The 12,455-nt window shown below is 43.3% G+C and overlaps 1 protein-coding gene across 4 annotated transcripts in view; it reads left to right on the top strand.

Moving 5' to 3' along the window:
* Positions 1 to 12,455, top strand: part of lig3 (ligase III, DNA, ATP-dependent) — a 25,935-nt gene continuing 13,480 nt past the window's right edge. For 2 of the 4 annotated variants that reach the window (XM_036989827.2, XM_036989828.2), the window contains exons 1-14: positions 1 to 211; positions 622 to 1,188; positions 1,405 to 1,533; positions 1,724 to 1,933; positions 2,091 to 2,242; positions 2,510 to 2,676; positions 2,885 to 2,962; positions 3,126 to 3,294; positions 7,472 to 7,627; positions 7,715 to 7,846; positions 8,036 to 8,115; positions 8,586 to 8,673; positions 10,257 to 10,334; positions 10,822 to 10,945. In XM_036989827.2, the coding sequence (XP_036845722.2) occupies positions 642 to 1,188; positions 1,405 to 1,533; positions 1,724 to 1,933; positions 2,091 to 2,242; positions 2,510 to 2,676; positions 2,885 to 2,962; positions 3,126 to 3,294; positions 7,472 to 7,627; positions 7,715 to 7,846; positions 8,036 to 8,115; positions 8,586 to 8,673; positions 10,257 to 10,334; positions 10,822 to 10,945 (2,110 nt within the window). In that variant the 5' untranslated portion in view covers positions 1 to 211; positions 622 to 641. The remainder of the gene's footprint in view (positions 212 to 621; positions 1,189 to 1,404; positions 1,534 to 1,723; positions 1,934 to 2,090; positions 2,243 to 2,509; positions 2,677 to 2,884; positions 2,963 to 3,125; positions 3,295 to 7,471; positions 7,628 to 7,714; positions 7,847 to 8,035; positions 8,116 to 8,585; positions 8,674 to 10,256; positions 10,335 to 10,821; positions 10,946 to 12,455) is intronic. The other 2 variants (XM_036989829.2, XM_090186055.1) reach the window with 1 other exon arrangement.

Raw genomic sequence — 12,455 nt, forward strand, 5'->3', positions numbered from 1 at the left:
ATTATCATATCTGTCTGCATACCCGCACATGCGCAAAACTCAGAAAACGCAGGCGAACAAAGAGGAAGCGTGGTAGCTAGCTAGGACTTAAAGGGAACTGAGTGTTGCCTTTTCAATGTCTGTGTAGCCTATAGCTAGCTGCTAACTAGTTTAAGCGAACCGCTTTTGTAATATGTAAGCTAATGAGCCTCCTCCCCCACTTTAAACCAAGGTAAATAACATGTCTGAGCCCATTTTGAACCTTACCACATTTGGTTAAAGTTAGCTTAAAGCTAACGTTAGCTAGGTAGCAACCAGTTAGCCAATGACTGCAATCGTGTACACGTAACGAGTTTTAGCGAGTTGTCATACTTCTAGCTTGCTACGGTTAAGTGTTCTTGTGAAACGTTCATTACTTTAGGGAGTAATACGCTACTCCATACATACTATATGGCGTTGTCTGGACAGCATCTCCATTTCCATACACGAACTAGCTTTTCTGGATTTGTTATTAGCTAGCTAGCTGGCTAATCGCCAAAAGCGGGGGGTGGGGGTAGCTAGCTATATTCCAGGCAGATAGTTGGCTATTATCTATACTGCAATGCATCGTTGTGAATAACCTTTAACCTTTTTACATTTTAGATATCACCAAACCATATTGGATGCAGAGATTCTGTATTTCATTGGCACTTAAGACTGTCGACAATATACATTTTGGGAAACTGTGCAGGTGTCAACCCACCTGGAAACTGTTTGTCGCTTATCCCTTATCTGCAAACTTCCAAATTCTACCCCATTGTAGGGGCATCCTCCCCTATCCCTTGGACTGCCATCAGTGCACCCAGCCCCCTTGGAATCGCAGTCTTTCACTAGATTCCAATTTCAAGGTTTGCTGGCGTCATTATTGTACTAACCAGACAGACATGGCTGAACAGAGATACTGTGTGGAGTATGCCAAACGTGGCACTGCGGGATGTAAGAAGTGTAAGGACAAAATCATGAAGGGCTTGACCCGCATCGGGAAGATTGTGCCTAACCCGTTCAGTGAGTCTGCCGGGGAGATGAAGGAGTGGTACCATGTGAAGTGTATCTTTGAGAAGCTGGAGCGGGCCCGGGCCACCACTAAGAAGATCGAGGACATCACAGACCTGGAGGGCTGGGAGGAGCTGCAGGATGAGGACAAGGAGCTCATCAACAAACTTGTTGGAGGTACAACGTTTATATACTTCATTCAATATAGCAAGATTAAGTTCCACATACCGAAATGAAATGTTTTTTGTAATGCATATACTGACCGACTCATAGGATGCATGTCATGGCACTCAAGTTGGTGTTGTTCACCATGGAAGAAAATATTGACGTCTTTAAACTTTTCTTGTCATGTTAATTGAGACGCCATTTAAGAACTTGTTCATTCTCTTTCAGACTTGATGGCCAAAGCTAACACGAGCCCAAAGAAGAAGGTGCAAGCCAAGCTGAACAACAGTGGTCAGCTATCAGCTCCGCCTGCTGACCCTTCTCTGAATGCACCACGGAAGTTCTCTGGCTTCACAGGTGAGAGGGTATTCCAGTGGATGGATCAACCAGTGTGTGTGCACATCTGAAAACTAGCTAGTCCTGCTACAGAAGTGCAAATGTTTATCAGTTTCAAAACTATTTTCCTCTGTCCATTCCACCAGAACATAACCCTGTTGTATTATCTCATCTTAATTTTTTTCAATCATATTGTCCTTTTTCCAATCAGCTACTAAGGCTGGGAGCTCAAGCAGCCCAGGCCCATCCCCAGCCAAACCCAACCAGGGCAGTCCTCTTTCTGCACAGCTCTGTGACCCCAAACACAAGGATAGCCTGCTCCGGGAGTTCCGCAAGCTCTGTGCCATGGTGGCAGACAAGAATAGCTACAATGTCAAGACACAGATCATTCACGACTTCCTGAAGAAAGGCTCAGGGGGAGGTGTGTGTGTGTGTGTGTGTGTGTGTGTGTGTGCGTTCGTAGCTTAATTCATGTTGTAAATTGTACTGCATTGAATGTTGTCCTAAAATGTTGTTTTTTAAGTAGGCAAGTAGAATTACTGAAATACCTCATTTTCTTTTTCTCTTCTCCCTACTAGATAAATTCAAGGGAGATGTGTACCTGACGGTGAAGTTGCTTCTCCCAGGGGTGGTGAAGAGTGTGTACAACCTCAACGACAAACAGATAGTCAAGCTCTTCAGCCGCATCTTCAACTGCAACCAGGAGGAGATGGTGCGAGATCTGGAACAGGTCGGTGTTTGTTGAGTCCAGAACATGACAGTCAGTGCTTCTGACAAGTTATTCAGATTCATGTTCATTGTGCTAAGATTGTCCTCTTATATGACATCTCACATTGCATACACAAAACACAGCTGGGAACAAACACTAGTACATAGGCAGACATAAATGGTAGGTTATGCTGAGTAGGCGCTTTCACAACATACAGCCCATGTGGCCCCAGAATTGGGGGTTTCAGGACTGACGTGTATTGAGGATATCTTTATTCTGGGCGTACAGGGGGATGTGTCGGAGACAGTGAGGATGTTTTTTGAAGAAGGCAAGTCTTTCCCACCGGCCGCCAAGAGTCTGCTCACGATTCAGGAAGTGGATGCGTCCCTTACCCGTCTGGCCCAGTTAACCAAGGAGGATGAACAGCAGAAAGAGCTAGAGGACATATCCAAAAAGTAAAAAAAAAAACAAAACAATGTAGACCTATACTGTACTTAATGATTTGACATCTTAAAATTCCTAGTAATTCAGTGTCTGTCCACAATTCCTACTGCACCAACATATTATGCATCAAAAGACTAAGGGACAGAGTCAACTTCTGAATATAATCAAATTATATAACTGCAGCCAAACTCACACAAGTCAACCCTGTCTTTGTTGCAGATGTACCGGCAATGACCTGAAATGTATCATCAGACTCATTAAGCATGATCTAAAGATGAACTCTGGAGCTAAGCATGTGTAAGTCACCTTAGATTTACTCCTAACCTGACACGACAACATTAAAACTCTATGCTACAACTTCTAAACCTAATATGCTAGGGCTTTCAAAGCATACATGAACTTTGAAACTTATTGCAGTATATTTGAACCCCCTTCTCAATCAAATGTATCTTATGAACAGCTTGGATGCAGTGGACCCGAATGCCTACGACGCTTTCAAGGCCTCCCGTAACCTAGGGGACGTGATAGAGCGCGTGCTGAGGAACCAGCAGGACGCCACCAACGGCTCAGGCCCCAGGAAGCTCCTCACTATTGAAGCCTCCCTCATGACCCCAGTGCAGCCTATGCTGGTGAGCTCACACACATACACACACATGCTCTCACACACACAGATGCACACATACACTAAGCAGACATGCACACACTTGCCCTCTGCATACATACTCGCCCTGTACACATGAACTTGACACACAAACAAACTCACTCTGACATACACTTAGTCAGTACACACACCTGCTACTGAATGTATACACTGACACAGTGACTGAGTGCATAGAAGTGCATAGAAGTCCGTTTTGACTATTACAACCTACCCGAATCAGAAACTGTGGATAGATGGCAGCATTTGCGCAAACCATCGCATTTAACCATGGCAAGGTGACTGGGAATATGGTTGAATACAAACAGTGTAGTTATTCCCTCCCAAGGCAATCAAACAGGCAAAATGTCAGAACAGAGACAAAGTGGAGTTGTAATTCAACGGCTCAGACATGAGATGTATGTGGCAGGGTCTACAGACAATCACGGATTACAAAGGGAAAACCAACCACGTCGCAGACACCGTCTTGCTCCCGGACGAGCTAAACACCTTTGCCTGCTTTGAGGATAACACAGTGCCACCGACGCTGCCCGCTCCCAAGTACAGTTGGTTCTCCGTGGCCAACGTCCTCGTCCCTAGTCGCGTTTACGGACATATTCAATCTCTGCCTATCCCAGTCTGCTGTCCCCACTTGCTTCAAGATGGACACCATTGTTCCTGTACCCAAGAAAGCAAAGGTAACCGAAGTAAATGACTATCGCCCCGTAGCACTCACTTCTGTCACTAATTGCTTTGAGAGGCTAGTTTAGGATCATGTCACATCTACCTTACCTGACACCCTAGACCCATTTCAATATGCATACCACCCCAATAGATCCACAGATAATGCAATCACCATCATACTGCCCTATCCCATCTGGACAAGAGGAATACCTATGTAAGAATGCTGTTAATTGACTATAGCTCAGCATTCAACACCATAGTACTCTCCAAGCTTATCATTAAGCTTGAGGCCCTGGGTCTGAACCCGCCCTCTGCCACTGGGTCCTGGACTTCCTGAAGGGCGCCCATGACTGCTTAGCCACTCATGCCTCCTACTCAATGGTCAAGTTTGCAGATGACACAACAGTTGTAGGCCTGATTACCAACAATGAGACGGCTTACAGGGAGGAGGTGAAGGCAGTTCTGCCAGGAAAATAACCTCTCCCTCAACGTTAACAAAACGAAGGACTTCAGGAGACAGCAGAGCGAGCATTTCCCTATCCACATTGACGGGACCGCAGTGGAGAAGGTGAAAAGCTTTTTCAAAAAGTTAATCGGCGTACACATCACTGACAATCTGAAATGGTCCATCCACACAGACAGTGTGGTGAAGAAAGTGCAACCTTAGGAGGCTGAAGAAATTCAACTTGGCCTGAAGACCCTCACAAACTTTTACAGATGCACAATTGAGAGCATTCTGTCGGACCCTATCACCGCCTGGTATGGCAACTGCACTGCCCGCAACCGCAGGGCTCTCCAGAGGGTGGTGCGGTCTGCCCAATGTATCACCGGGTGCACACTGCCTGCCCTCCAAGACACCTATAGCGTCTCAGGAAGGAAAAAAAAAAAAATATATATATATATATAAAAAATCAAGGACATCAACCACCAGAGCCATGGCCTGTTCACCCCACTACCATTCAGAAGGCGAGGTCAGTACAGGTGCATCAAAGCTGGGACTGAGAGACTGAAAAACATCTATCTCAAGGCCATCAGATCACTAGCTGGCTACCACCCGGTTACTTAACCCTGCACCTTAGAGGCTGCTGCCCTATATAGTCATGGAATCACTGGTCACTTTAATGTTTACATAATGCCTTAATTAATATGTATATACTGTATTCTACTGTATTTTAGTCCATGCCACTCCGACATTGCTCGTCCTAATAAATTTGATATTTCTTAACTCTTCTTTTTACTTTAAATTTATGTGTGTTGTGAATTGTTAGATATTACTGCACTGTTGGAGCTAGGAACACAAGCATTTCCCTACACCCGCAAAAGCATATGCTAATATGCTAAATTACCAATAATGTGATTTGATGGGCTCATTTAACTGTTTCAGCTGGTTTAGAAAGGGATTCTGTGATCAGAAAAACAGAATATTCCCAAGACCAATTGACTACAACTGAGAGATCTGCATAACAGAGAATGAATTCTGAATGAGAATTTGTTTTTGGTTGATCTTATGCGATTTCGCAAGCCATGATGTACGCAAGTCACTTCAGACACAACGTGTATACACAGCAGAAATATGAATGGAATTTAAATGTATCCTCGCAGTAAAATTGTATGTTCTGTCACATTTGAAGCATGCTACATCCAGCATACCAAGTACAGAACAGTAAATATGAACAACTAGGGCACTTTCCAACCCATACAGTATTACTTTAATGTATTTTGCCCCAAGGTGAGTGGGTTATCATCCCTCAACTAAATGTTAACAAAGGTCTGCTTCAGTGTATTAGGTCCCTCTTAAACACTGAAGCAGACCTACAGTAAGACCAGGGTCAGACGTACCTCCCAACCAGGGGCCATATGTACACTTCATTTGGAAAGTATTCAGACCCCTTCACTTTTTCCACATTGTTACGTTACCGCCTTATTCTAAAATGGATTCATATAATTATTTCCCCCATAAATCTACACACAATGCCCCATAATGACAAAGAGAAAACAGGTTTTTATAAATGTTTGCTAATTTATAAAATGAATACATTATTTACATAAGTATTCAGACCCTTTGATATGAAACTCAAAATTGAGCTCCGGTATATCCTGTTTCCATTGATCATCCTTGAGGTTTTTCTACAACTTGATTGGAGTCCAACTGTGGTAAATTCAATTGATTGGACATGATTTGGAAAGGCACAAACCTGTCTAAGGTCCCATAGTTAACAGTGCCTTTCAGAGGCATGTGGTCAAAGGTATTGTCCGTAGAGCTCCGAGACAGGATTGTGTCGAGGCAGAGATCTGGGGAAGGGTAACCAAGAACAGTGGCCTCCATCATTCTTAACTGGAAGAAGTTTGGCACAACCAAGCTCTTCCTAGAACTGAGCAATCGGAGGAGAAGGGCCTTAGTCGGGGAGGGTACCAAGAACCCGATGGTCACTCTGACAGAGCTCCCATCAACACAGGAAAACCTTCCAGAAGGACAACCATCTCTGCAGCACTCTACCAAAAAGGCACATGACAGCCCGCTTGGAGTTTGCCAAAAGGCACCAAAGGACTCTGACCATGGAAAAACAAGATTATCTGGTCTGATGAAGACCAAAACTCTTTGGCTTAAAAGCCAAGTGTCACGTCTGGAAGAAACCAGGTACCACTCATCACCTGGCCAATACCATCCCTACAGTGAATCAGGATCTCAGACTGGTGCAAACGTTCACCTTCCAACAGGACAACGACCCTAAGCACACAGCCAAGTTAATGCAAGAGTGGCTTAGGAACAAGTCTCTGAATGTCCTTGATTGGCCTACCCAGAGCCTGAACTTGAACCAGATCGAACATCTCTGAAGAGACCTGAAAATAGCTTTGCAGCGACACTCCCTATCCAACCTGACAGAGATTGAGAGGTTCTGCAAGAAGAATGGGAGAAACTCCCCAAATACAGGGGTGCCAAGCTTGTAGCATCATACCAAAGAAGACTCGAGGCTGGAATCACTGCCAAAAGTGCTTCAACAAAGTACTGAGGAAGGGGTCTGAGTACTTACATGTTATTTCTTTTTAAAAAAAAATATACATTTGCAAAAATGTCAACTTGTTTTTGCTTTGTCATTATTGGGTATTGTGTGTCGATTTGTTTTTTTTCCCCCTCATCAATCTAATCCATTTTAGAATAAGGCTGTAACAAAATATGGAAAAGGTGAAGTGGTTTGAATACTTTCCGAATGCATTGTACAGTATGTATCAAGTGTCTCAGAGTAGAAGTGCTGATCTTGGATCAGGTCCCCGTGTCCATGTAATCTTATTCTTTGTGATTATAAAAGGCGAAACTGATCTGCACTCCCACTCGGAGACGCTTGATACATACAGACCCAGATTTCCAATGCAGAGACTGCAAACCTAGGAAGAGCTGAATACACTGAAGGCAGACCCAACTCTAATTATAGGTTTCCCTAGTCCGATGTATGGGGCTAATACAAGTCACTGGTTCTCCCTCCCAGGCTGAGGCATGCAAGTCCATCCCGTACGCCATGAAGAAGTGCCCCAACGGCATGTACTCTGAAATCAAGTATGACGGCGAGCGTGTCCAGGTCCACAAGAATGGAGACCACTTCAGCTACTTCAGCCGCAGCCTTAAACCTGTGTTGCCACACAAGGTCAGACCACACACACGCATTTTCCCCTTCTGATGCCCCTTGGTGTTTTGATGCCTTTCCATATCTAACCCAAAGCCTCTGTTCCAGGTGGCCCATTTTAAAGAGTTCATCCCTCAGGCCTTCGTTGGTGGCAACAGCATGATCCTGGATGCCGAGGTGCTCCTCATCGACACCAATACCAGCAAGCCACTACCCTTCGGGACACTGGGGGTGCACAAGGTGAGCATGCCTGCCAAATGCATCTTTCCACTGACCTCTCTTTGGAGTGTACACTTGTTTGGGTTTGCGGGGCTGTCTGTGTGGGGTGAGGGGGTGTTGGCTGGTGTGTTATGGTAAGGGGGGGCCGGTGTGTGTGTGATACAGAGCAAGAGTGCGTGTCAGGAGAAATGGTTCTCTCTCCTTTTTTAGAAAGCAGCCTTTGAAGACGCCAAAGTGTGCTTGTTTGTGTTCGACTGCATCTATTTCAACGGCGTGAGTCTGATGGAGAAGTAAGTTTGTCTGTAGTCACTTCTCTCTGTAGATTTACAACACTGAGGCCTGTATTGAATTCACTATGTAAGTACATTCACTCATCCTTGAGTTGGCTGAAATAAATAAAAATAAAAAAACTGCATGGACAGTTTACTTGTGTCCACTCAAATCCTATCCCTCCCTATTGTAGAAGCTTTGATGTACTGTATGTTGTGAATATCATGTTCATTGTCTGTCTGCATTAATTTCTGTTTGATCCAGTCCTTTTAATTTTATTTTAATTTTTATTTTACACACATTCAAAGTTACAGCCTGGGTCATGTTCATTGGGGCTCACCATAGCAAAACCTTGAAACATTTTGCAGTGGAAAATGAGCTACTCTCTTATTGGAGAAGTTTAGATGGTATCTCCCTCTTTCACTCCATTTTGGAGCATTTTCTTCTGTTACGTGGCTATTTGAACTTAACCGTGCTCTCTTCTCCACAGGCCCCTGTACGAACGAAGGAAGTTCCTCCATGACAACATGGTGGAGGTTCCCAACAGGATCCTGTTCTCCGAGATGAAGCACGTCACTGTATGTAGACCCACGTCACGTCTGAAACTTTTCTCCTTTATGGCTTTATTTTTAACTAAAATCTTTGTTGACCGAGATTTGTTTGTTCTTTCGACCAATTGATTGGTCTAAATTTAACGTATTTTTCCCTATATAGACACACTCTGTATTTAATAAAATCAACTATATGTAGGCTACTGGTGCTTTAAGCACACTGATAAAAATAATTAATACACACAAATGACTCGAGGGAGCCAAGATCAAGATAACCCTCTCCTCCAGCTGCTGCTGGCCTTTGCAGATTCTGCTGTTAAGCTCCTGAAGTTGCTGATAATAGGCTACACCAGGGGTCGGCAACCTTTTCCATTTGGCGTGCCAATTTCTTACCATTTCTACCGATCTGCGTGCCAGTTTTCATGGAACAGTTTCATTATGTGATTAATCAAAATTCTAGAAGTAACTTTAATTTCCAAATATGTAAAAAATCGCTTACATAAAGCCAAACAAATAAAAACATTGCAGCCTGCAGGTAGACAATAACCTGATTTAAAAATAAATATTATATTGCCTGTGCAAGGAACTTTAAACATTGTATCAACTTGGTCCCACCTGAAGCTCCTGCTAGCAAACTTGCTACCTGCACCAGTGAGCTCTGGCCAGACACAGCTGTAGGCTATATCGGGTAGGCCTATTTTATGTTCCCACCGGATCAGAGCATGATATTTTTGTGTGATTATCGAAAGAGTGCTGTAAAGATTTTTCGAATAGGCTACTTTGAGGAACTTTTTCAATGGATGTAAAAACAGACTTTGCTTACTTGCTGTTTTGAGGCAAAGAAACAATTACTTTAAGAAGCTCTACAATCAGAAATACTATCAGATCCCCAAATGTGCACATTTAGCCTACATTTGCGCACAGGCCAGGTAGCCTAGGCCTACTTCTATGCATAATCAGGTGTGCATTCCTACTCACCATTGACGGGAGCACTCCAAACAAAAGACAATTAATAAATTGACAACTCTTAAATGGAATGAATAAAACCAAAACTTGTTCCTCACATGTGTAGCCTAGGTTGTGCGGTCCGCAAATAGTGTCCACTCCAACAAAGAGAACGGTAAAAGACTAACAATATATTGAATGCATTAACAGAAATGATCAAAACCAAACAAACTTTGTAGATTAGAAATGATGAGAATTAACGGTAAATGTACTACTGGTGTACTAAGCCCGCAGCCTCCGCAATGGATTAGTCCACTGAGACAGGTGTGAATCAGACAGGTGTCTCTTGTGCCAGATAAAAAAATATATATATATTTATTTTTGAAGGAGAGTAGTTGCATATATATATATATTTGCAACTACTCTCCTTCAAACGTGTCTTTCGAACTTATAATTAACCAAGCCAATGGATTCTCCCATGTAGCAGAGTGAAACTGGTCACGTTCATTAGGGGACACCGTAGCAAAACATTTTGCAACGGAGAACTAAGACAAATGTTTTAGTTCACATAATACCTCCGTTTCAATCTGTTTCATAACGTTTTTGTGCTGACTGAACATGACCCTGATGTGCTGGTTGTTTGCGTTTACTGTCTTGTCTCACAGAGGGCGGCTGACCTGGCAGAGATGATCACACGGGTCATCAGAGAGGGACTGGAGGGGTTGGTCCTCAAAGACCTCAAGGTGAGACAGAAATAACTTCTAACCCGGCCCAGGAATAACCTCTAGCGCCTACCACCTAGGTAGGTACTTAATGTACATCTGAAAGATATAAGCAATTAAGGCAGCAGCGCCAATTTTGCCCTTCGATTGGCTAGGTGTAATGTTTGCTGTTTTTGCTTATACCTATCCAATCCTCTTAAATCTATTTAAGTGCCGAGGTAGTAGGAGCAAGGGGTTGTTTTTGGACTAGGCCCCTGACTACTGTACACATCTTTCCTATCGATAGCCTGTACATCTGGGGGCTTGGGAATGAGCAATTGATGTTATAAGGAACAGTGTGAAACAATAAGCCAAGTCTCTATTTTTTTCTACAGCATTTTTATCTGTGGAAATGGCAAACATGTGTTTATTTCTCCTGAATAGAGGGTTGATATAATGTTTTTTTTAAAAACACTCCTATGTAACAATACACAGATGTGAATTGATCATAATCTGTGTGAATTCAAAGGGTACCTATGAGCCAGGGAAGCGCCACTGGCTGAAGGTAAAAAAGGACTACCTGAACGAGGGAGCAATGGCCGACACAGCAGACCTGGTGGTGCTGGGAGCCTTCTATGGCAAAGGCTCAAACGGTCAGTATACCATATTCATTAGTAAACACCGTAGCACACCGCTTTGTAACATGAACTGTTTGCCCTAAAGACTACAATGTGATACAAACGGTTTCCGTGGTAAAACATTTAGCTATGTTTAGCACTAATTAATACGACGTAATGCTATAGTAGGCAGTGTTTCCCAACCCTCTCTTAGGACAATCACAATGGACCACATTTTCGTTTTAGCCCTACACTGACACCTGACCTGACTGAGCTAATCAAGTATATTTTTTTTTTGTCTGGCAAAAGTGGGTTGCTGTAGAAAAATGACTCGGATCAACCATGATTCTCATTTAATATATACAGTTGAAATAGAAAGTTAACATACACCTTAGCCAAATACATTTAAACTCTGTTTTTCACAATTACTGTCTTAGGTCAGTTAGGATCACCACTTTATTTTAAGAATGTGATATGTCAGAATAATAGTAGAGTGATTTATTTCAGCTTTTATTTCTTTCATCACATTCCCAGTGGGTCAGAAGTTCACATACATACCTTAGCCACTTTAAACTTGGGTCAAACGTTTTGGGTATCCTTCCACAAGCATTCCACAATATGTTGGGTGAATTTTGCCCATTCCTCCTGACAGAGCTGGTGTAACTGAGTCAGGTTTGTAGGCCTCCTTGCTCGCACACACTTTTTCAGTCGTGCCCATACATTTTCTATAAGATTGAGGTTAGGGCTTGGTGATGGCCACTCCAGTACCTTGACTTTGTTGTCCTTATGCCATTTTGCCACAACTTTGGATGTATGCTTGGGGTCATTGTCCATTTGGAAGACCCATTTGCGACCAAGCTTTAACTTCCTGACTGATTGATGTCTTGAGGTGTTGCTTCAAAATATCCACATAATTTTCCATTCTCATGATCCCATCTATTTTGTGAAGTGCGCCAGTCCCTCCTGCAGCAAAGCACTCCCACAACATGATGCTGCAACACCTGTGCTTCACGGTTGGGATTGTGTTCTTCAGCTTGCAAGCTTCCCCCTTTTTCCTCCAAACATAACAATGGTCATTATGGCCAAACAGTTATATTTTTGTTTCATCAGACCAGAAGACATTTCTCCAAAAAGTTCAATATTTGTCCTCATGTGCAGTTGCAAACCGTAGTCTGGCTTTTTTATGGCAGTTTTGTAGCAGTGGATGCTGAGTGGCCTTTCAGGTTATGTCGATATAGGACTCGTTTTTACTGTGGCTGTCGATACTTTTGTACCTGTTTCCTCCAGCATCTTCACAAGGTCCTTTGCTGCTGCTCTGGGATTGATTTGCACTTTTCGCACCAAAGTACGTTCATCTCTAGGAGACAGAACTCGTCTTCTTCCTGAGCGGTATGACGGCTGCGTGGTCCCATGGTGTTTATACTTGCGTACTGTTTGTAAAGATGAACGTGGTACCTTCAGTCATCTGGAAACCAGACTTGTGTAGGTCCACAATTGTTTTCTGAGGTCTTGACTGATTTCTTTTGATTTTCCCATGATGTCAAGC

This window comes from Oncorhynchus mykiss, chromosome 10 (assembly GCF_057628025.1).
Source record: "Oncorhynchus mykiss isolate SJ-2025 chromosome 10, ASM5762802v1, whole genome shotgun sequence".
Lineage (NCBI taxonomy): Eukaryota > Metazoa > Chordata > Actinopteri > Salmoniformes > Salmonidae > Oncorhynchus > Oncorhynchus mykiss.